General features: G+C 42.7%; 1 protein-coding gene across 1 annotated transcript in view; it reads left to right on the plus strand.

Annotated features, from left to right (window-relative positions):
* Positions 1 to 15,383, plus strand: part of C8H12orf75 (chromosome 8 C12orf75 homolog) — a 37,384-nt gene extending 22,001 nt beyond the window's left edge. Inside the window, exons 3-6 of the mRNA XM_059186742.1 lie at positions 10,010 to 10,045; positions 10,860 to 10,939; positions 11,756 to 11,787; positions 14,490 to 15,383. Of these exons, the coding sequence (XP_059042725.1) occupies positions 10,010 to 10,045; positions 10,860 to 10,939; positions 11,756 to 11,760 (121 nt within the window). The 3' untranslated portion in view covers positions 11,761 to 11,787; positions 14,490 to 15,383. The remainder of the gene's footprint in view (positions 1 to 10,009; positions 10,046 to 10,859; positions 10,940 to 11,755; positions 11,788 to 14,489) is intronic.
* The last annotated feature ends 9,027 nt before the right edge of the window (positions 15,384 to 24,410 follow it).

Here is a 24,410-nt window from a genome sequence, read left to right on the forward strand (position 1 = left end):
AAGTTGTTGGAATAGCGCAAGTCAGCAAAATGTGAAACGAAGGTTAACTGGGTGATGTTCATGGAATTTCAGATCATTTAAGATAATGACGGTTCAGAAGAAAATCTTGGGGTCAGGGCCAAGGACCTTTAAGGTATTTGGGGCTGCTGTCGCAGGGTTCCAATTCCCAGAGGAGAGGATTTCAGTGAATGTGAAACGGGCCCCATCTGAAGGAGCTCAGAGGGGAGGTTGGGAGCCTGCTGGCTTCATCTTCTGTTTGGAGACACTGGGATATTTCGAGCAAAGAGTTACCATGAGGGAAAAGCAAAGTTTCTTAAGGTAAGGAGGTGGAGAGAACATTCCTGTCTTTAGCAAATGACGCCTCTACAGCCAATGCCAAAATAATCCTGAGCACTGCGTGCCTCTCAGGAGAGCAGAAGGAGGGTAGGGAAATTGCAAATTGGCTCTTGGTCCATTGCTTCCAGACAAAGAGTGAATGTTATTCATATTTTCTGGTAGTACGTTCTGGAAGAAAGGAAGGGACCCCTGTTGGCCAAGGGCTCATACAAAGAGAGAGATTTGAAGATGACTGTCCAAAGGAACTTTTGAATTTTGAAGAAATGAATGAGATTACATAGACTCCAAAATAGTCAATGATAAAATATTAATCTGTCCAAAATCACATGTAATTAAGTGGTAAAATTGCTTGAAATTATCCTAAAAAAGCAGGAGCCATCATAAGAACGTATTATAAAGAAGATTAAATGATTATACTTTATCTGGAGAGCTGTAGTGTCAAGGAAATAAACATTGTGCATTAATAAAGCCTGTTCCAAAATATTATTGTGAATGGCAGCTAAAAATAGATAATTAGAGTTATGCACACGGTCTCCAGACGTTTCCATATTTAATTTTATTGTTTACAAACCAAATAAGTTTGGCCTCTTCAGCGATATTGCAGATACGGAAAAAGAAAAGACTGCATGCTGCTTTTCTACTTTTTAGATCATCGCTAATAAGAACAGTTCTATATTTAGAACGTTTTTCTTGATAAATAAGTAAGAAATAAATCTTTTCTTTGCCACATAGCTATGTTTATCTTGAAAGGCCAGGGAAATGAGAAGTTTGTGAATTTTAAGGCCTGCTGTAGCCAGGCTGAGGCAGGAGATGCTAATTGGAGTGGCCGGCTGCTGGCTAATAGTTATCATCTGTATTTGTTCTTGAAAGTGCATGTAACAATCAGTGCCATGGTTTCATCATTTTATCTTTGAAACCTTTTTTTTTTTTTTTTAGTTCACTTGAGATAGCTATTTTATTTTATTTTATTCTATTTTAAAAATGGCTTATTATTTATTTAACAGAGAGAGACACAGCAAGAGAGGGAACACAAGCAGGGGAAGTGGGAGAGAGAGAAGCAGGCTTCCTGCTGAGCAGGCCTCCCCCCCACTCCCCAATTGTGGGCCTCTATCCCTGGACTCGGGATCACGACTGAGCCAAAGGCAGACGTTTAACAACTGAGCCACCCAGATGCCCCAAGGGATAGCTATTTTATGCAACCCAGAAACCAAGCAAATACAGCGACATAAATATTTTGACTACCAGGTATTACTGAGGAAGAAAAAGTAGTGGCTTATATTTTATAGAGTCACTCTAAATAAGGTTTCTCTCCATCGAAGTGATAGATGAACGTGATAAGTGATCCTGAAGTGATAAGTGGAAAATTACAGTAGAATCATCTAGAAAGTTGAAGTGTTCTATTTGGATATTTGGTTTTAAAGAGGCATTCGCAGCTATATTCATGCAGAAATGGAGAGGCAGAAGGGAGCCAGCCTGCCCCAGAGAGCAACCACAGACCCATAGCTGGTTTTGAGGCAGGCCGTTTTCTGGAATCTTGACTTTAAAGAAGTCAGAGCTTGTTTATATTTAGAGAGAAACTCGGGCTCTCTGGTTCATTTAGGAAAGGTCTGCAGAGCTGGTCTGAAGCAGATGGGTGTGCAGTTGCCTGGATCAGTTAGGCATTCCGTCTGAGAAGGGCGGGTGCCTGCAAGCTCACAGGAAGTAGGCTAGAAGTATTCGATGGAGATGCTGAGACAGAAGAAAGCAGTTGTGAAACCTCAAGTTATACAACCACCAGCTTAATTGTGGTGGTTGCCGTTGGTCGGTTGGGGTTTTTTTTTTTCCCCCCTTTTTCTGACGTGCCTGTGGGAGGGCCATGGGTTGGGTCAATTTTAGTGAGACAGAGATCACCAAACAGTCTACTACTCTGCAAGGGTGTGTCATTTTAAACTATCAACCGAGAGTTTATCTTTTCACCCATCTCCAAAGTGGGAAGATACGTTGACTTGTAGTCCACCCTCAGTAACCCTTGTGTCTGCAAACGTTGTTGTTGATGCCGTGACCTAGAGCCTGGGGTCAGCCTGTGAGCATGTCCTCTTACTCTAAGAAATTATCATGAGTCTCAAAGGGACACTTTACCCTCAACACAGGCTTTCCCTGCGAGTAACTTGTCTTTGATAAAGAAGCTAAATCTTTGCCAACAAAAGGAGACCCAATTTTGGGGCGCCTCGGTGGCTCAGTGGGTTAAAGCCTCTGCCTTTGGCTTAGGTCATGATCTCAGGGTCCTGGGATCAAGCCTTGCATTGAGCTCTCTGCTCAGGGGGGAGCCTGCTTCCCCCTCCCTCTCTCTGCCTGCCTCTCTGTCTACTTGTGATCTTTGTCTGTCAAATAAATAAATAAAATTAAAAAAAAAAAAAAGAGAGACACAATTTTGATGAAATGCCCACTGTATTTCTTAAACCTGGTTCAAAATTGTTCATATGTGTTCCACATGTCAGTTAGGAAGGTTCCTGTGGCTTAAAAGGTTTTCCTCATAAGATGGGAGGTGAGCTTATGATTAAGATGATTTCACTGTTAACATTTTCTTCTCGAAGATTACATCACTTTCCCCACATTTCCAAATGCTGTGTAGGATCAGAAACAAACAAAACACTGTCTTGATACCAGAGAAAGCCACTTCCCTGCAGGCTTTCAGCCCTGCTCCCTCTGGAGAACACCAGTGCCTCCCCCAAGTGTGCTCTGCAGAGAGTGGCTTACCCATAACCGGAAAGTGGAGCGTGTACTCGTTAAAATTAATTCGAGTCTGTTAGGCCTACTTTGCTCCTTTGTCCTGAGCACAACTGTGCGACGGACCCTGTTGATACCCGAACCCCAGCTCCTGGTTCTAACCCCTTCTCTCCAGTCCCCGTCCATTCTCTCTCATGTGCCTTCTCCCCGACCCCGACCAAGGCCGAGGCCCATGTGACTGATAATGGAGAACTTGAAATCACAACTTGAGCCAGTAAACGAAACTATATTTAAATCTTGGCCTTTCCAGACCCTTAAAGGTATTCAAATAGGTGTTTGCTCACAGCACTGAATAAAGAAAAAAGTGCCTGCCTCTTCACACTTTTCCTTCCCTGCCATGACTCTTGACTGAGGTGGGGAAACATGGAGTGAAGGGCACCATGACTTTTGTTGTGTTGGGCATTGAAGCTCTGGCAAATGGAAGGACATTTTTCTCTTAGCTGTTTTAGATTCAGTTCTACACTGCAGGGAGCACCTTGTAGATCTTCGGTCCCCGGCTTGGCCAGAGATGGCTGTTTCGGCCTCTTCTGGTTCTCATGCCTCTCACGAGGGCACTAGACTAGCCTAAATTAGAATTGAGGTGAAACGAAGCTGGCTTACTTTCCCCGTTTTTGCCAGCCAGAAACTTCCAGTTTTCCCAGGAGTGCCTTTGGGAGAGGGGTGGGCCAGCTGGGTGGGAAGGCGTGGAGTTGGGTTCCCTCACCTTGTTAGCCAGCCGCGTCCTGCCTCTGGACGCACAGAGAGAGTCAGAGCTCCGTGTGCTCCCAAGGGACAGACATACACAGTCTGGCTTGAGAGGAATGAGCTGCTATTGCAGAGCAATTGCAGGATTGTATAGTTTATGTCACCAGAAGCCGAAGGCATGCGTGTGGGACTGGCGTTCTCAGGGTAGGAGACCAAGGAGGAAGGAGTATATATACTGAGTCAGACTGAATTTATTGATAGTGTCGTATTTAATGGAGGTTCTGGATTTAATCATTTAGGTGCAGGGAGGGACCCTAACAAGTTAATTGTCCTGGTTGGCGAAACTCAAGACGCAGTGAGCTTACACTCTAACCAGGGGTGGAAAAGGCTAGAACTTTTGCGGGATGTTGTAGGGGAAGGAGCCCAAAGGCTTAAGGAGAAGAGAATGTTGGTGTGAATTTCTCAAGTATGACCTGCTCCCCATCACAGATGATGCTCCCTCCACTCAGGCTTTGAGAAATTTGGGGAACGCATAGTGAGAGGGTGTCCCCGTTAAGCTCTAAGGTGGTGTGGTCTTCTGTAAGGGCTGTGACAGAGGAGACACTGGCCCTGAGGTGGGTGCTTTATCTCACCAGGCATGATGGGATCCCAGAGGACAGGATCACATTTCTACCAAGCGATAGAACTTATCCCCCCGAGACAAGGTGGGTACACTTAGCGTCATAGAGAAAGTTGGGATGAAGGACAAAAGGGCTTATCCTGGAAGGAACTTTGATGATGGCTGGTTGGTTACGGTCTCCCTAGGGATAAATGAAAAGGACTGCCTGCTATTTATTTATTTTTTTTTTTTAAAGATTTTATTTACTTATTTGAGAGAGAGACAGAGACAGAGAACAAGCATGAGCAGGAGGGAAGGGCAGAGGGAGAAGAAGTTCCCCACCAAGCAGGGAGGCTGACGTGGGAACTTAGGACCCCGGAATCATGACCCAAGCTGAAGGCAGACGCTTAACTGACTGAGCCACTCAGGCACCCCTGAAGGACAGCCTTCTAAAGGTTCATTTTCTCCCTCTCTGTATTTGTATAAGAGGAAAGCTTCTGTCTGTAACCAGAAACCTGCCTAACTTGAGTCACCACAGTGGAAAGGCATAGCCACTTAACCCAGTTTCCAAACCCAAGTCAGCCTCCCAGTGATTGAGGCTGTGTTTCCTCAAGGGAACTTTCAATACTGCCTCCTGTAGGTACTGTAGATACCTCTCCACATCTTCCTCAAAGGGACGTGTGTCCATTTACTAGAGCAGTTATGTTCCTTCCCTACCAGAAAAAGAAATAAAAAGGGATACAGCATCTCTAGGGGGAGTTGTAGAAGATAGTGCTGGCACCAAAGACTTGAAAAACTGAAAACAGGGAGAAACTTCTCACATAGCTGAGTTGATTATTTTCAATAAAGACCCTACAGCTTGAATAGCAGCTGAAATCACCCCTTCACGAGGTTTACAGTAATCGAAATTACTCTCCAAAATAAACCGGCCTTTTGCATGGGCCACAGGCAAGTTAAATGGGGATGTCTTGGTAGAAACCTCATTCTTAAGGTTTCTCTCCCATTTCTGGTCCATTTTCCAGTTTTCAGTGCCTTTGCTTATAGGTTCCTGGACATTGACTCCAGAACTGTTACAAAACTATTCTTTGAGAGCAGCTTATTGTGATAGGAGGCTTATCCTGGTTGATGTGTGTACTTGCTCCTTTTCGAAGGGAGCAAGGTTATGGGTAGGCTGACTTCGTAGAGATATTTGGACCAGTTAGCTCGTGAGAGGTGCATGTTTTTGTTTTTGTTGTATGAGAGAGAGGGAGAGACAGACAGAGAACCCAAGTTCAGAGGAGGCGAGGAGGGAGAAGGGGAGGGAGAGAATCCCAAGCAGGCTCCATGCCCAGAGTGGGGCCTGACACTGGGCTCAAGCCCACGACCCCCAGATGGTGACCCCCGCTGAAATCAAGAGTGAGACGCTACCCCAGCACCCCCTGTCAGGTGTTTTTAAATGCAGCAAAGCAGACCGCCCTCTTTTCCAGGTCACGGACCACGCGTTGGCCTTGGTTTCACTCTGTTGACAGTTCGTTCAGTCTGCAGGCTCTTACCTCTAAGGGGAGTTTTGAGGCCAGAGTCATCTCCAGTCTTTGTCCTTCCTGCCCTGTGTCAGTGCTGGCAGGAGATAAGGGAGTGCTGCCTATTTCTGAGGACCTTTTGGACCATCTGTCCACGGCTGCTGTTCTCACAAAGCTGGGGGAGGTGTGGCTTCGTGTTCTGCCCTCCCTCTGCCACCCCCACTGACTCGGGGCACATATTTAGCAACTGAGCAACAGTCACAGCGGCTGGCCTCCCAGGAGCCCCTGCCCCTCTCCCTTAAGCTGTAGTGACCAGAAAAGAAACATAATCAAGTCCTCAGTGAAAACCAGAAATACCTCCATGGTGGCGGGATGCTCTGACTTTAGCATGCTTCCCAGCCTGGCACTCCGCAACAGCTGGGTTGAAGAAGGGCCACAGACTATTTTCATTACCTCAGAAACCCGAAAGGAAATCAGCATGTGCCAGAAAGGAGACTGCGCAGGCTTATCAAATGTAGAATTTATTCACTTTTGATTCAGAGGACACAGGACCCCCACCCCCAACCCCAAGCTCATCATAAGCTCTCTTTGGCACTTGAATGTCTAAGAAAATATCTGCCAGTGAATTATTAAGGTGGTTTGATAACAAAATCTTTCAAAATATGTTTTATGAGGAGAAGAAACCTGCAGTGAGTCCTTAAAATGGGGTATAGGTGGGGCAGTCCTGATATTCTGACAGCATTCTTCGAAACTTGAGAATTTCCCCAAGGATTAGAATTTGGAAGGCTTGGTAAGCACTTAGTAGTGTGCTAAGTTCAACAACAGCCCAGGATAACATCCATTTCTCTTACCAGTAAGAGATAGCCTTTCAGGAATCTTTACTGCTGCTTGGTGAACCATTTCTGTTCCTAATGCAGTTGGGGCAGGACCTATCACCCCAGATGGTAGGACACTGTCCTCTTGGACATGGATGAGGCAGTGTTTGGTCCCCAGGCAGATAAACATACCGGTTTGGACCTATCTGTTCACAAGGAGATTGATTTTAGACCAACCACTATTATTTTCTGATTTAACCTCAGTCTGGACTTGGGTATCCAGATGAAAAGATTCTAACCTAACTGTCCATCAGAACAATTTTTGTACTTGGATAACAAATGAGTTCCAGCAATCCAACAAGTTCTACATAGATTGTCCCTGGAACAGTTGGACGTTTCTTCTAATGCTAACAAAATATTGACTAAGACTCTTAACTATCTCGCTTCCTTCTTTCTGTGAGTGGGATTAAAAACTGAAGAGATCCAGCTAGGGAGATGGGGTGTTTCTCTCACGCACTGAGTGTGGGCTCACAGTTTATGAAGCAGGAGTTGGAATCACACAGAATGCTTACCCACCTGTGTAACCTTGGCCGTGTTACTCAACCTTTCAGAGCCTCAGCTTTCCATTAAAATGTGGCTGGGCCGCTTGCTTGGCTCAGTTGGTTAAGCATCCAACTCTTGATTTTCGCTCAGGTCATGATCTTGGGGTCCTGGGATCGAGCCCCATGCTGGGCTCCACAATCAGTTGGGAGTCTGCTTGGGATTCCCTCTCTCTCTGCCCCTACCCTGGCTTGCTCTCTCTCCCCTTCTCTCTCTAAAATAGATAAATAAAAAATTTTAAAAAGGTGGCTCATCCCTGCTGTGCAGGATGGTGATGAGGACTGAAGGAAACCATACCATAGCACTAGAGGTGCCCGTGCAGCTCCCCGGGAGGCTGTGAGAATGCGGGGATGCTCGAAGCTTCTGCGGGCGTGGTGTGAAGGCATCCCCAGGTCAGGAGCAGCCAGCAGGCTGGTTTGTCACTGGTCGTGTTTTTACTGTTCCACCTTCCTGTTTGAGAGGCAAGTGGTGAATTAGAGTGTGGAGCACGGTTTTGGGTGTCAGATGGGGTTTAAATGTCAGTCTTACTTGTTGGACTCGCACACTTATTAATTACATGGCTCTGTGGACCTATTTTCCCAGGTCTAAACTCTCAGAGCTGTTGTGAGAAATCACACTGATGCCCATGAAGTATCCTGCCCTGTATCTGACATGCAGGAAAGACTCCATCATGCTGCCATTTTTACCCATGTGGTCTTCATACTGTAGAATGATTATTTGTGGGGGGCGTATATACAAAGGCAGGCATTGTAACTTATTTGAAGGCTCAGAAGAGTATACGTCCAATGAGTCTTTATAAATGGTATTGTTAATGATTTAGTAATATATCTGAAGCTTAATTTATTACCCAATACATATGGCAGCTATATCATCATTTCCTGCAAGTTAGATGTACAAGGTTGTTGATTAATTTTACAAGGGACACAGAGTGGGTTTCAGGGTATTGAATACTTTATAAGAGATAGCAGGTTAAAAATCATTTATGGTTTTGTTACATTTGGGGGAGTTAAAATATATTTTAAAACCTTTAATAATATATCTTTAGGCAGAATTAGGGAAGGGGAGAAAGAATTAGAATAAACAGAGTTGGGGGCGCCTGGGTGGCTCAGTGGGTTAAGCCTCTGCCTTTGGCTCAGGTCATGATCCCAGGGTCCTGGGGTTGAGCCCTGCATTGGGCTCTCTGCTCTGCGGGGAGCCAGCTTCCCCCCTCCCCCTCTGCCTGCCTCTCTGCCTACTTGTGAGCTCTGTCTGTCAAATAAAAAATAAAATCTTAAAAAAAAAATAAACAGAGTTGGATAGGAAAAGAAAAGCTATGCCAGAAAACGAGACATTGTATGTGTCCAAAACTACCAGTGACCTGTAGCTTCAGAAACAATGTCATGATGGCATTAACCATTTGGGACTGGTGGTAGACAATCCTAACGTACTCTACCGAGTCAGTCACCATCATTTTCCTGTTGTCTATCCTAATGGGTTATAAATCCATTTTAATTAAAAGTAGTGAACAACCACTTCAATAAGCATAACCCCACTTCTAATACAGTATGACTTTGACACCTTTGAATTAAAAAGATCCAACTTTAGCAGGAGATGAGGGAAGTTGACAATTATCGGGTGAATTTAGGTTGTGTGCTTGATTGGATAAATTGGATCTCAAGGTGAGTTTTGCACTTGATCGGAGTATTAGCTCTGGGCGCGGCCAGGGTTCCACGGATGATTTCCAAATTTGCACCTCCCTTCTTTGTAGACTGGAGACTTACCGGCAGATGCAAAGAAGCAAAATCTCCCGTACATGTGCATTGGAAACATTCACAGCTTTTAAATGGGTAAAACCATGATTAGACAGTCCCTAAAATGTATAGATTCAGAGCTGTTTCGATTTTTTTTCTTTCTTTTTTTTTGGCTGAAGCCCTTTAGAATTACATGTTGGGTTCGGCCAGATACATTTCAATCTTGGGGTTTTTTCTTTAAGAAAAGTAACTTATGTATGCTAACTATTGCTTAAAGGAAAGTTTCCCGATCCTTTTAGAAATATGCCAAGGAATATCAGTAGAATATGAATTCCTCTCATGTAAGGAAAGAAGCTGTGCATTTTAAAAATAGTGATTCCCTCTAAAAATTTCCTTTTAAGCATTTCCTCCTTCTCTTGCACATCATGTATAAAATGGCTTTTTTTTTTTAGATAGAAGGAAATCAAATGGACACAACCTCTTCTGCACTAAAGAAGTCTTTCATACATCGAGTAGTGTCACTGAGTAGCAGGAGGATCACAGAATCCGAGTCCCCTAGGACAGGAGGGAACCTTAGGAATCATCTGGTTGACCACCTCATTCTGTAGATGAGATGCAGCCAGGCCACTTGCCCACAGCCTGTCTGTGCTGATAGCACGCCCATCACAAGAACCTCGGCTTCCTGACACCAAGTTACTGTGCTTTTTGCAATCTCGGTTGTCCTGTGTATGTCCTTTCATTTAGCACTTGGATTTTTTGGCATTTTCTAGATTTGCACATTTTGTTAAGGAGAAAATGACTAATTTTTTAATGCATGAATGATTGAGGTGGGAAGGGCAGTGTGTTACAAACATACTTGATGGCAGAACTTGAATAGACTCAATTGACTGTTGCTTAGTTGCTCTCTTTTCCTCATAACCAAAAATGAAGTGTCTGACTATGGGACCAGATGGCTTATAGCAAATATTTTTGACCTTTCAGAACAGAAGAATCGATAACAGAAGACGACAAGAGGAGGTATGTTTGACATTGAAGCTGGCTTTAATTTGAATAATTTTGGCCATCGTCTATGGATTAATTTAATGCATGGATATAATTTAACACTGTATGTAGTACATGATCAATAACACAGATTATACCCAGACAGCTTCTGGCACAGAGAATACAGGTAGGAGTGTGTGATCTGAAAAAGAACTTGTCCTGGGTTCATAATCTTCGCCTTTAGGCAAACTTGGGTTTTGTCCTGTGCACATGGCCTGTGCTAGTTTCCATCCCGTGGCCTTTGGATGAGCTCTTCTCCCCAACGGATGACTTCATTCACTCTCCCCGTCCACTCCACCCCCCTCTCCTCCTCTGGTGGGCTGCATCCTACTCTCACTGCTCATTAGCTCTCTCTCCCCTCCTATCCTGTTTCTCTCTACCTCCAGGGACATGTTCCATGTGTCCATAGCACCTACTACCACGCTGACCACTCTGAATTCTTGATGAACGTTGATGGATTAACTGTAACATGTTACTCTATGGATATTTGTTACTTTATGACATAATAAACATCCTGATTTCTTTTCCTCTTTCTCATAACAAGTTAAATATCTAAAAATTCTATTCACTTAACTTAGCTTTTTTTTTTTTCATGTAGAGCTTCTTTTTAACATAGAAAAAATTATATTTCCAAGGGCAGGAATGTTCCAAATTCTACTTTTGAAAAGTCATGAATTATTTTAATAATTCTGTAATAGTTGGCAATACTCCATGCTTCTATCATTTTCTGCAGATATAGAATATCATTGATAAGGGTCTGATTTTTCTGTCTCTGCTTGTTTTCTCTAAGAAACTACGGAGGGGTATATGTAGGGCTGCCATCTGAAGCTGTCGATATGGTGTCCAACCAAACAAAGACTGTACGAAAAAGTAAGCAAAATGGTGGGATTTACTTTCTCTCCATATTTGTCTTCTTGTTTTGTGAAAAAAATATGAAATTTATATTTCAGCGTGCCTGACTCAACCTACATATTACTCAGTTGCTGTTAATCCTATAGAAGAAGCCATTGTCTATTCTTTGTCATCATTTGTTGAAATTGCCACCTATGTGATGAGAGAAGTTCCAGAGCAAAATTAAGCTTCTGTTTGTGGTTATGTTCCATGGATGAAACAAATTTTTCTCCATGGGTAAATTTACATTTGTTGTTAATTTCAGGGACGATCCGTATGACAATGAGAACAAATGTTTCAGTAAGTTTATGGAGTTTTTGTAGAAATACAGGTAAATTCTTATAACATATTCCTGTAATGTACTGATAGATGTCTGATGATTAGAGGGAAATCAAGTGCATATTGTATAATTAAATGCAGGGAGGTCCCTTTTTGTTTCAATAGGTAGTAATTGTGAAGCTAATGTCTTTTTGGTAATAGGCTCCCTTAACAGTAGCCACAGAGCTAGCTTCTGGCTTAAATGTGGGACTCCTGGTAAAGAATGCTGGTTTACCAATCGCTGTACAGTTGTCTGTTGCATAGTTTGAAAGGACTGTTGATATGTTTCACTTACACACAGGCTGTATTATTGTCTTATTTCAATGTACTATAGTTCTTTGTTTCTCACACTGTTTTTCTGCATTCTCGTCTGGACTAGCAAATACATATATGTCACTACTATTTGTCATTTTATAGGCAACTAGACTATGATCTTCATAATCTAAACATTTAACTTTTCTTAATTTTCTCTTTAAGATTAGAAGAAAATATGACTCCATAACCAAGAGGTACTGTATTTTTTCTAAATAATTTTACATATTTAGCTTTGATGATTAATGAGCTGTAGATATTGTTGCTAGCTCTTTCTGAGAAATCTTGAACTTAAAGATTAAGAGGGGTCTCATCTTGTAGTTGAATCTATGAAATGGAGCATGTAATATTGTAAAGGGGTCTTTGATAATTAGATCAGTTTTCTTTGCAATTAATTTTATTTTTCATTTTATTTTGCTTCAGATGCAAACTCATTTAATAAGTAAACCTAACTCATTTAATAAGAACAAGCTTTATGTGTTTGCCTAAAGCCTAAAGGTTTCACTTTTCACTGCCAGGAACTGAGGTGCTAAGACTTTGGAAATGACAGATAGGGAGGTAGAATTATCCCAAGACAAGTAGGAACAAGGACAGGGGAAAACAAGCTCTCCTTTATTAACCCTCTGTGTGCCCATTTCTAAAAGATCCCATGCAGGATTTTCACAGAGGCAGAAAGTCTCAGTTCATCTGGTCCAGTGATACATGTGATGCTTGGTTCCCCACTGCCTCTCAGTCTTGCTGACTGACATCTGGCCTCTTGAATATCCCACGATCAGGAATGCCCTATCTCCTAAGATAGCCCATTCTCTTTTTGGGAGTCAGACAACCTTGGATATGAATTCGGGCTCTTTCACTTACTAGCAGGGCAAGTTACTTCCCCCTTGTCGCCTCCATTTTATAATCTGTAAAATGGCACCAATACTTAGCTTGAACGGTGCTGTTAGGATTCCCTATGAAATGAATGATTGTTTCTGTGATATTGTTAGGATTTGATGTGACACAAATGGTAGTTTGGTGATTGTTGTTTTCATCATCCTACTCTTCTGTTTTGTAACAACAATCCAGGCTTTGGCAGACTCAGAGCAAAACCGACTTGATACAGAACCTACTTCTTGCTAATGGCCCATTACTGGAGCTGGTGTTTGGGATGGGGAGGGGTCATAGGATAAACTTAACAGGGGGAGACAAATGAGCTTTCCCACTAGGGGAGAGGGACAGAGACTGTAAGCAGTTTCTTCCTGACAAGAGGTACAACAGTCTTGGGTAGCCAGTTCTTTGAAGACCATCTCCTCAAGGTGAAGGCTTTATGGAGCTTTATTCCCTAGTGCCTATGACCACATTGTGGAGTTTGAGTTTCTGTTTGGACATTTGCTTAGATTTTCTATTTCTAGTGTTTTTAGGAGTTCTAACCCTCTAGGTTCCCTGCCAGTTTTCCACTGCAGAAGTACTTTTGTTATTTGCATCAAATAGAAAAGACAGTCTAGTTGAATCAAGCATATGTTACCCTCCTGAAAATAGGTTGTTTTTCAAAAAGCGTTGGAACAGAGTGGAAAGAGGTATCCCGTAGCTAGGTATCAGGAGGTGTGGTAACTCTGTCACTAACACAGGACCTCGGAGGAATCCCTAACTTCCTCTCAGGCTTTCTCAAGATTGGTTTTCTCATGGGATGGTTGGACAAGATGGTTGTTCAACTTTGTGTGTGGATCTCAAATTGCCTGATAACAATTTAGCAATCTTGCTGGTAAACCAGCCCACAACTTGAGACTGCTAGCTAAAATATCTCTTTATTGCCCGTGACTATAAACATATTTTATTGCCATCCCTGTCCATGTGAATTGCCTGAAAAGTGCTCTAAGTTGAAAGGCTGTCCTTTTTCCATAGTTGGTAAGCATCTATCATGATACTTGCCTGTGACATGTCTGAGCTCATGGATTTGGGGGCTTTAATTATTGGAAAGAGGGGCACCAGGGCTGGCTCAGTCTAAGTGTCTGCCTTCGGCTCAGGTCATGATCCCAGGGTCCTGGAATGGAACCCCATGTTGGGCTCCTTGCTCAGTGGGGAGTCTGCTTCTCCCTCTCCCTCTGCTGTTCTTCCTGCCTGTGTTCTCTCTCTCTCAAATAAATAAATACATAAATAAATAAAACCTTTTTTTAAAAAAGTAATTGGACAGAAACACTGAGGAGAAGACTGTCCTTTGCAGAGGAAGCTATTTTATGGAAAGGATCGGAGATACTTTTTTTGACCTAACATGTCAAATCTCTCACAATAATGCCACCAAACTCCCTTATTGACAGGAGTTCAAAGTTTTTTTTGGTGAATTTTTGAAGCAAATTGAGGAATGACTTCAGAATCTGTTACAATACTTACATCACGGTACAAATGTGTAGTTTCTTCTACAAATGACCCTCGGCTGAGTGTTATGCCCACCTAGATGTGGGGAACACCCAGGGCGGGGGGTGCTCTCAGATGCCATTGAGGGACTGGCTGGAACAGGTTCTCCTGAGAGAGCTGGAGAGCGCGTGGAGGGCTACCCCTCTCCTAGCAGGGTCTGACCCCCGCAGGGGAGGGATGGCATCACGACTGAAAGTCTGTATCTTTAATTTGGGTGATGTTGACGCGCAGCTTGGCCTGGCCATTGTCACATCATATTTTACTTCTAAGTTCATCAGTCTCTCTCCCCACGGCTCTTCATTGCTTTTGTAAAGTATCATCAGTGCCTAGCACTGTGCCGGCCACATATTCAGTCTTAAGTATTGAGTGACTCTTGGATGTGTGTTTTACTGAAAAGAAAATCAGTTAATAATTTGTAGGTTTAAAGCTGATTTTTTTTTTTTTTTCCTAAGCCGTCCTTTGTTAAGCTTGCTAACTCTTTTTCCTCTTCTGTTTGTGGTCCTCACAGCTTGCTCATTAAGACTTGGAAGGACTTGCACTCCATGGGCTGTCCTGACGTGCACCGAAGTTTCCAAGGAAATTCTAACTGGCCGCCCTCTCTGCCTCCCCTCCCCACCCAAATTCTCAAGTCTGTAGTTGAACCCACGGGTACATGTTGAATGTTGTGGTCCTAGAAAGGAATCGGATAAACAATGCACGGGTGTCTGGAACTCTCTGGGGTCCTCCTGAGAAAGACAGGCTGACAAACCTGGTGTCTGAAGCCAGCCTGCTGCGTCTGGCGGCATTTTTTCCCCTGGCTATTCAACACAGCTCATGAGAATCATGTCTTTTCACTGATACTTTTTTGATAGTTTTTATAATGAGATCTGTATTCTATTTATAACTCCAGCGAAGAAGGCACTATAAATGAACTCCCTAAAGTAATATATTTGTGGGTTACCTTTCACTATTTTTAGGTTACATTGCTTTTTAGCTGTAAAATGGTTAAATTGATTCTTACTTTTCTCTTTTTCCCTTTTTTTACTTTGGGTTTTTCTCCTTTCTGTAAGTGTCAGAGACTGTCTTCTGTTAGGAACAACGTATGACCTTGCAATGTTGAAAAAAGCCACCGAAATCTGCATGCCCTACACACATTTGGATCAACTTTCCATTTTCTGTAGTTGAAGGCTGATGTCACCACGAATCCTTCACAGTCATTGATCCTCCCACTCTCCTCTGTGGGGTCCTGGCCTCCCTTCGTGGTCATCTATACTCTTTTCAACCACTTGTGACTGATGGGTTAGTGGGGTGTTTGGAAAGCTCTTCATCTGAGGCCGGCCGCGTGTAGCCATTTGGTACTGTGATGTAGATTACTCCGTTTACCAATATATTTCAGCAATTAAAACATTTTTATCCCTCTTTACCTGAATTTCGTCATCGTTTTTTTGAAAAAGTTCACTTTCAAAGAAGTCACCCATGGCATTGTGTATAGATACTATATCAGTCTCTGGAAAGCTAGTGAATAAATAGGTTACCATGAAAAACCAAAATTTTTCTTAAGAAGGAAAAGATTATCTTATAAATCTGGTCCATAGGGATATCCAATTTATAAATTATCTGAAGTGATTTTCTGAGCCGGTGGTGAGAGCTGAGTCTCGGGTCTTGCTTGCCGTGGCTACTGGCTGTACCTGGAGTGTGACGAGCCCTGGGACCCAGCTCCGAGGAAAAAGTAAAGCACACCTAGGGGATCTGCTTGGTCCTACTAGCTGTTGTCAATATTTTATTAAGATGGTTTATTGGGAGGAGGTTCAGGATGGCAACATAGGAGGAGCCTAGCCTCATCTCCTCCCACAGACACAAAAACCTACAGCTACATATGAAATTGTTCCCTCTGAAAAGCGTCTGCCTGCTAGCGGAACAGCAGCTCCACCACAAGGATAAAAGGGCCGCATTGGGATGGGTGAGAGGGACAGAGGCATGCTCTTGCAAGAAACCTCAGGCTAGGCGCAAAGACCAGCAGCTGGGAGGGATCTCCTTACTACAGAGTGTGTCCCTGAGGAGGGAGACCTTTGTGCTCCACAACAGACACCCCACCCCTTGGGAACTGCATCAGAGGGATGAGCCCCCAAAGCACCCACAGGCTTATGGCCAGGGGGACCACAGGGCTTTAGGGAGTGGAAAATCCACTCTTAAAGGGCCCATGTACAGACCCACTTATCCCAGGACCCACCACGAAACCCCGACCATATACTTAGGAGACTCATTTGTTAACCCTAACGTGTCTGCCAGAGCGACAAGAACCTGTTGGGCCTCTCTGGGGACAGAGGTGCTTGATCAGACACCAGTTTTGCATTCTCCTTCTACCTTGTTGGGACTAGTGATGGGGGGGTGGCCATTTTTATCCACCCCTTTCTCCGCCCCAGCCTGCTTCCTCTGGTGGGGGTCCTGCCCCTGTGCAGCACAGCTGAGAGTGACCCTGCCCAGGGGGGTACCTTCCCCCACACCCACTCTGCCAGCCACAGAACATGAACGCTCCATACCGGTGAAGCCCCTTGAGCCCCTGGCTCTGGTGGCTGAGGAGGATTGTTCTCTGGACCCCGTGGACCTGACAAAGACAGTCTTTGACAGGTCAACATCCCCAAGCCACTGTACAAACAGTAGATGGAAACACTCTCAGCCTTCATGGGAAAGAAGCATAGTTTCTCGTCCTGGAGATCCTGCCTGAGGGACAGGCTTTAGGTCTGGCTTATAGTCCTAGGCCACAGAGGTGCCCCCAGGGAAGATGGGCAGGGAGATAACCATATTTATTCATGCTCTCCCGTGGCCACACATACCACCCCAAAAGGAGCTTATATACCTCTAAAGCCACAAGCTTTGCAGTTGTTGCCCTGAGGACACCTCTAGGCTTCTTGGTCTGGAAGTCTGCATGGTTTAGGAATGCAGACCCATAAGACTGTGTCTATTTACACACCCTGAAAGCTGCTGGCTGTATATCTGGCTTGATCCATACCTAAAAGAACTAGAAGAAGAACAAATGAGGCCCAAAGTTAGTAGAAAGATGGACGCAATAAAGATCAGAGTGGAAATAAATGAAATAGAGACTAAAAAGATAACAGAAAAAGATCCGTGAAATGCAGAGTTGGTTCTCTGAAAAGATAAAACTGATGAGCCTTAAGGCAGGCTCACCAATTTAAAAAGACTAGTCTCAAAATAAAAGATGAAAGAGAAGTTACAGCTGATACTATGGAAATATAAAACATCATAGCAGACCACTACAAGCAATTGTATGCCCCAAACCTGGACAATCTGGAAGAAATAAATAAGTTCCTAGAAACACACAATCTTCTAAGACTGAATCTTGAGGAAACAGAAAATCTGAATAAACCAATGCTAGCCAGGAGATTGAATCAGTAATCAAAAACCTCCCAGCAAATGAAAGTCCAGGACCAGATAGCTTCACTGGTGAATGCAATCAAACATTCAAAGAAGATGACATAATTATCCTCAGACAAGGATGCCACAGAGAAGAACATTAAAGGTCAGGCCAGTAACCCTGATGGACATAGATGCAGAAAGTCCTCAACAAAATACTAGCAAACCAGGGACGCATGGGTGGCTCAGTCAGTTAAGGGGCTGCCCTTGGCTCAGGTCATGATCCCCAGGTCCTGGGTCAAGCCCCACGTTGGGCTCCTTACTCATTGGGGAGTCTGCTTCTCCCTCTCCCTCTGTGCTCTCTCTTTCTCTGTCTCTCAAATAACGAGATAACATCTTTAAAAAAAATTCTAACAAACCAAATTCAACCGTACATTAAAAGGACCATACACTGTAATCAAGGTTGATTGATCTCAGAGATGCAAGGATAGTTAATGTCCACACGTCAACCAATAATGTACATCGCACTGACATTTGCACATAAGGATGAGCTGTTGTGTGGCAAGAAGCACGAATGAGAGGCCAGGAGATCCCACAGCGAGTGCAAAGGGAGAGCTGCCTCTGTTCTCAATGACTCAACAGACCTGGCCCCAGTCTGCCCAGGCCGTGTGACTTGGCTACTATGAAAGAAATTCATGGCGCTGTGATAAATTCTCCCCTTTGCTTTAGCTTATGTTGGTTTCTGTCCCTAGATACCAAGACACAGTCTCATTTTTCCATTTACACTGTCCACCACCTCAGTCTCAAATCTCATGAACCTAGAATTTTATAAAAGCCTGTGGACTTTCAACATGAAAAAAATATATATATATTGACATAAGACTCAGTAAGACACGACTATAATACACATGCTCTTGTCCCATAATGGCATGTAGGTGGCACATCAGCAGTTTATCCAACTGAGGTTAGCAGGTTACTTTTTTTTTTTTTAAGATTTTATTTATTTATTTGACAGAGAAAGATCACAGGTAGGCAGAGAAGCAGGCAGAGAGAGAGGGCGAAGCAAGCTCCCTGCTGAGCAAAGAGCCTGATGTGGGGCTCGATCCCAGGACCCTGAGACCATGACCTGAGCTGAAGGCAGCGGCTTAACCCACTGAGCCACCCAGGTGCCCAGCAGGTTACTTTTTTAAAACTTCTAATTTTGAAGGAATTTTCGATTTACAGAAGAGTGCAAAGTTAGCACAGACTGTCCCTATATGCCCTTGACCCAGCCAGCTTCTCCTACTGTGAACATTTTACATAAACTTGCCAAAACTAAGAAATTAAACATTAGTGCAAACTAAACAAGATTTTCGTTGGACTCCTTTAGTTTTTCCATAAATGTCCTTTTTCTGTTCTAGGACCCAATCTGAGATTTCATCACAGTCCATTGTTTTGGGTCGTCCTGTCTCCTTAGTCTTCCTGTCCAGATGGTTCCTCAGTCTTGCCTTGTTTTTCCTGACCCTCATACTTCTGAAGCATCCTGATAGATATTTTGTGGTATTTCCCTCAATTTGAATTTGTCTGATGTTTTCTGATGATTGGACTGGGGTTATAGACTGAGGGGAACATCGCATATCCTAGCTCATGATTTCACCCTGACTTGTTGCTGATGGTACTGACCACAATCACCTGCTCGGTTAGGGGGCATCTGTCAGATTTCTCCACAAGGTTTCTAGTTTTTCTTTTCCAAACTCTGCCCTATCTAAGTGAGTCACTAAGTTTATAACATACTCAGAGGAAAGAAGAATGAAACTCCAGCTCCTGGAGGAAGGAACATCAAGGGATTTTTAGACACCCGTTAAAGCATGAGTATTTTGAGGGAGATACTTGGAGACCCCGACAATGTCTAGTTTCTTCTCCCATGAATTTTAGCATTCACCCCTGGAAGTTGCCTGCAGCATTGAACACTGTGGTGTTCCGGTGGTGATTTTCTGCTTCCCTCATTCCTTCATATGTATTACTCAGATTTCTTCTCCAAGAAAAATTTATCCCTTTTCCCCTATTTACTTATTTATTCAATCACTTATTTATATCAGCATTGACTCATGGATATTCATTTTGTTCTTTAGGTTATAATCCAGTTCTGTCACTGTTTCATGGCTCAGACTCTTTGAGGTTTGACCATTGGTCCTTGGTTCAAGTTGAATCTTGACATGACCCAAGCTTCTCCCAAACCCCCTGCCTTAGGCTGACTTTTAATAGCAAGCTGGCCTATAAAATAAAAATCCTATTCCGAAGTTAAAACATATTCCTAAAACTTCATCAAATTTTATTATAAATGAATAGTGTTTTCCATATTATGACAAGTCTTCACATTTTCCTTCAACTAGACATTATTTAAATTTAGAACCTTGTGATTCTGACATGCTAATAATACTTGCCACCCACTTACCTCTGTATTAAGGTTAATGCTTATAATCTTTATTAAGTACTTCAAAAATCTTGAGTGAAAGACTTAAAGAAGGAGAAACATTAACATTAAGATCTTTCAAAAGAAAAGTGAAAGAGTAATGGAGCCTTGAAAATGCCTGAAATTTAAGGTAATGTCTTTTCAAACACTATATCCTGGCTCTGTGTAAGATGCTTATTAAAAAGATACAGATGAGTTTCAGAGAATTTCTGATTAATAGAAAATGTTTTCTTAAGCATCTTTCTAAGCTAGGAGACGTTTATTCCTAGTCTCTGTTAAGAAAGATGGCTTGAGTTCAGTGTTGGAAGACACTGCTCCAATCTGGAATAGAGAAGTCTGGTTTTGGCTAGTGCAGCCATCTCCTGGGGTGGAAGGAAGAATGGCGGGCCTGATAAATTGCGTTCTCCAAAGTGATTTGGAGAAGGCTTTAGGGATGGAGGCAGAATGATAGACGATGCTAAGTCAGCACAATGGGGAAGCTGTCTCTGGGTGTTTGAGTTGGCAAGAGCTTGAAGAGGAAGAGAAAACAGGTTGAGTTCTGCAAATGAGAGCAGGGTTGTGAGGAATTTCTGGAGGGAAAAGTTACGTAAGAGGCCTTCCCAGGAAGATATTTGGTTATTTGCTTATTTATACTTGATGTGTATGATAAATTCAAGCAGTTCAAAGTGATGTGCTTCTTCTATAGCTTGCGTCCTAACACCCAGTTCTGATTTTCAGTTGCTTATCAACAATTGCCAGTCAAGTTCTTTTTGTGTCTCAGGTGGGTACTAATTACTAAAGGTACGGCTGAAAGCCGCAATCCCTGAATTCTTGTTTTTTTGTTGTTTTTGAAGATTTTATTTATTTGTTTGAGAGAGAGAGAGAGAGAGAGAAAGGGAGAGAACATGAATAGTGGGGAGGAGTAGAAGGAGAGAGAGAAAAGGAACCTCCCTGCTGAGCTGAAAGCCTACTTCGAGGCTCGATCCCAGGACACAGAGATCATGGCCTGAGCTGAAGGCAGATACTTAAACCTCTTGAGCCACCCAGGCACCCACACTGTAGGCTCTTTAGAACAGTGGCGGATGTACTGGGTAACCTGATATGTATGTACAGAGCAGTGGCCAATGTTGGCGTGGATTACTTTGGGAGCACAGACCAGGAGCAAATAAGTCAGACCTGCAGGTTAGGAAAGACCCCCATAGGGCATCCCCTGCAGAACCACATAGGAGAGTGTGAGTTGGTCAGCTGGAGATGGGAGAAAGACTTCAGGCAGAGAACCTCAGGTGCAAAGAAGGTCCTGAAGGCCCTTGGAGTGTCCTGGGAACTGCTAGGACTTCATCTAGGTGGGAGCTGGTGGTGATGGATGGGGTGGGGGGGTGACAAGATGAGTTGGTGAGGGGCTTCCTGAACTACGCTGGAACTTCTGAAAGCAGTGGGAAGGCCCTGGGGAGAGGCAGTCATGGAGCTTATGTGCTGGGTTCTTTCATTTACCCCTTGTCTGGGGCCATTTGAAGGTTTGCTCTTGCCATCTGTTCCAATTCCTGGTTTGTGGGTCCCTTTGTGGAAGCCATGAGTAATACTATTAATAGTACTATTACTCTAGTAAATAGTATTTACTATAATAGTAATTTATAGTACTATAGTTCTCTCTGTGGGAGGCCAGAGTAATTTACTATTAATAGTATTTACTATAGTAAGTAGTATTGAATAGTATTTATTAGTAATAGTAATACTATTAGTTCTACATGGTGAAGGTGGGGCTTCCCATTTAATCTATAACACAAAATACTTGGAGTTTTCAGACACAAACAGTGCAATTCATAGAAAGGTTGGAAAGATTACTAAGAGTTTGATAAGGTTTGTCTCCTACACAAGACCACATCTTCAAGACTGGAAGAGGTGACTGTTTGTCTAATGTTATCTAATGTATAGAAACCAATGTAGAGAGTCAAGAATAATGAAGAAACATAGGCATCTGTTCCAAATGAAACATTCCATCAAGAATATTAGAAACATTGGGGCACATGAGTGGCTCAGTTGGTTGAGCATCCAACGCTTGGCTTTGGCTCAGGTCATGATCTCATGGTTGAGGGAACGAGCCCCATGTCCAGTGCTGTATTCAGCAGGGAGTCTGCTTGCGATTGTCTCCCTCTGTGCCAGCCCTTGCTCTCTCTCTCCAGTAAATCTTAAAAAAAAAAATAAAAAAAGAATATCAGAAACATTGCCTTAAGACAGGGTCATGCCCCTCCCAACACCAGATATAACCAGATGTCTAGTCATTAGGTTCTTGGTAATGTTGAGGTCATCCTATTGTTTCATGCATTTCTCTAATTTCTTTTTCCACAAAACCATTCCACTAAATGAAGTCAAACTTCGTTGTCCAGTGGAGACATTAACTCTTTGATAACTTAGCACTCAATGACATATTTTGCTTATTCTCTAAATATTTAATTTTGAAGTACTGAAGACTCCTTAGAAGACAAGTATATTCTTGTGTATTTGTATAAAATTTTATATTATTTTTCATTATTCTTAGAATTGGGTCCCCTAGAACCACACTGAAGAAATGGCCTTATGTTGGTAAGTGAAAGCAAAATAATTTGTAGCTCTCTCCCAGACAAGGAACAACTGTGGTGTCTTCTCTAGAGCAGTAGTACCTTTGAGACGATTTCAAAGCCTTTGGCAACTCATTTAGTATTAGTGACAACATTTCCTTTTTCGTGAGTGAATAATATTCCGTTCAATTTATTTATATATAATCCTATAAAAACATAATATTAGCACAAGAAATATAATGGAATATTATGTATTATATAAACTATATATCCTTATTATATATCTTCTTTCTTCTTTATGCCCTCATCTATTGATGGACACTTGGATTGTCTCTATGTCTTGGCTACTGTGAATAATACTGTAATGAACTTAGGAATGCAGCTATCTTTTTGATATACTGATTCCATTTCCTTTGTATATATACCTGGAAGCGGGATGGCTACATCATATGGTAGCTCTATATTTAATTTTTTGCAGAATCGCCATATTTTTCCCACAATGGCTGTGCTAATTTATATTACCATCAACTGTGCACAAAGGTTCCCTTTTCTCCACATTCTCACCAACACTTGTTATCTTTTGTCTTTCTGATTAAAGCCATTCTAACAGGTGTGAGGTGATATTTCATTATGCTTTTGATTTACATTTCTTTGATGATGTTGAGTGTCTTTATATATCTGTTCATATATCTGTTGCCATTCATATGTGTTCTTTTGAGAAATGTGTATTTGGGGTTTTTGCCATCTTTTAAATTGGGTTATATCCTATTGAGTTGTTTGAGTTCCTTATATATTTTAGATATTAACCCTTTATCAGATGTATGGCTTGGAAATATTTTTCCCATTCTGTAGGTTCTCTCTTCACAATGTTGATTGTTTGCTGTACAGAAGCTTTTTAGTTTGATGCAATCCCATTTGTCTATTTTTGTTTTTCTGCATGTAGATCGTTGGCTGTCATTCTGTGAGGTGGGAAGCCCTTGGGTGGTTTGGAGCAGAAGAGACATGTGGGCTAAGTTTTAACAGAATTATAGGCTTCTGTGTTGTGTGTGGTGAGGATGGAGGCAGGGACGTCAGTTGCAAGGTGGTTGGAATAACCTTGGAGAGGGATGATAATATTTGGGAAGAGGGCGAGAGCTTTGGAAGTAGTCAGATTCTAGATATATTTTGAACGGAGAGCACATAGAATTTGCTGATGCATCAGATGTGGGATACAAGAGTAAAACAAAACAAGAATTAAGGAGTTCTCCAAGGATATTTGCTGAGTAACTGGGAAAATGGAGCTGCCATTTGCTGAGATGGGGAAGATTTTGGGAGGAGCAGGTTTGAGGGATAATCAGGTGACAGGGCACATGGGCACATTAACTCTGAGATGCTTCTTCCACTTCAAAGTGGGGACATAGAAAAGGAAGGTAAGATGGCAGGAGGGAGGATGTATATATCCAGTGTGCTCATGGAATTTATAGCCATAGGGTGATGGGATCGCCAGTAGAGTAAGTAGATGGAGAAGAGATTGAAAGGCTGAATCCTGGCCACTCATTGTTTGGGGCTCAGAAGATGAGGAAGGACCAGTCAAGAAGAGTGAAAAGGTGGAGAGGGGGTGGGGTGGGAGGTGAGAGAAAATGTGGGAGTTTGGTGTCCTGGGAATCACACACAGAGACCACTGAACAGGGTCCCGTGTTAGAAGCGCCCCACAGTGGCAAGTGTTTAGGACAACCATACTCTCACAGGCACAGGTTCCCATAGAAACAAAGCCATTAGGAATAGAGAAGAGAGTCTGGAGGTTCTGATTTTGTTTTAGGCAAATGGTCTGTTAAAAAAAAGCAACCCTCTTTAGATCCATTATCATTGTTGACTTAGGTATATTTTTAACTGATGTACGTTCTGTTTGGAGCTAAAGAATGAAATCCGTAGTCTGGGATTTCCTAATTCTGTGCACAAGGGTGGTATATTGAGAGGGAATGATCGAAGGAGATTGTGTCTTTTGTGGACAAATTATTGTCTTTCCATAATTGCCTGTAGCTTTAGTGCAGTTACAGTTATTTAAAAAAAAAAACATGTAAACTGGCAAGTGATGAGTGGACCATGAACCTGA

Source organism: Mustela lutreola, chromosome 8 (genome assembly GCF_030435805.1).
Source record: "Mustela lutreola isolate mMusLut2 chromosome 8, mMusLut2.pri, whole genome shotgun sequence".
NCBI lineage: Eukaryota > Metazoa > Chordata > Mammalia > Carnivora > Mustelidae > Mustela > Mustela lutreola.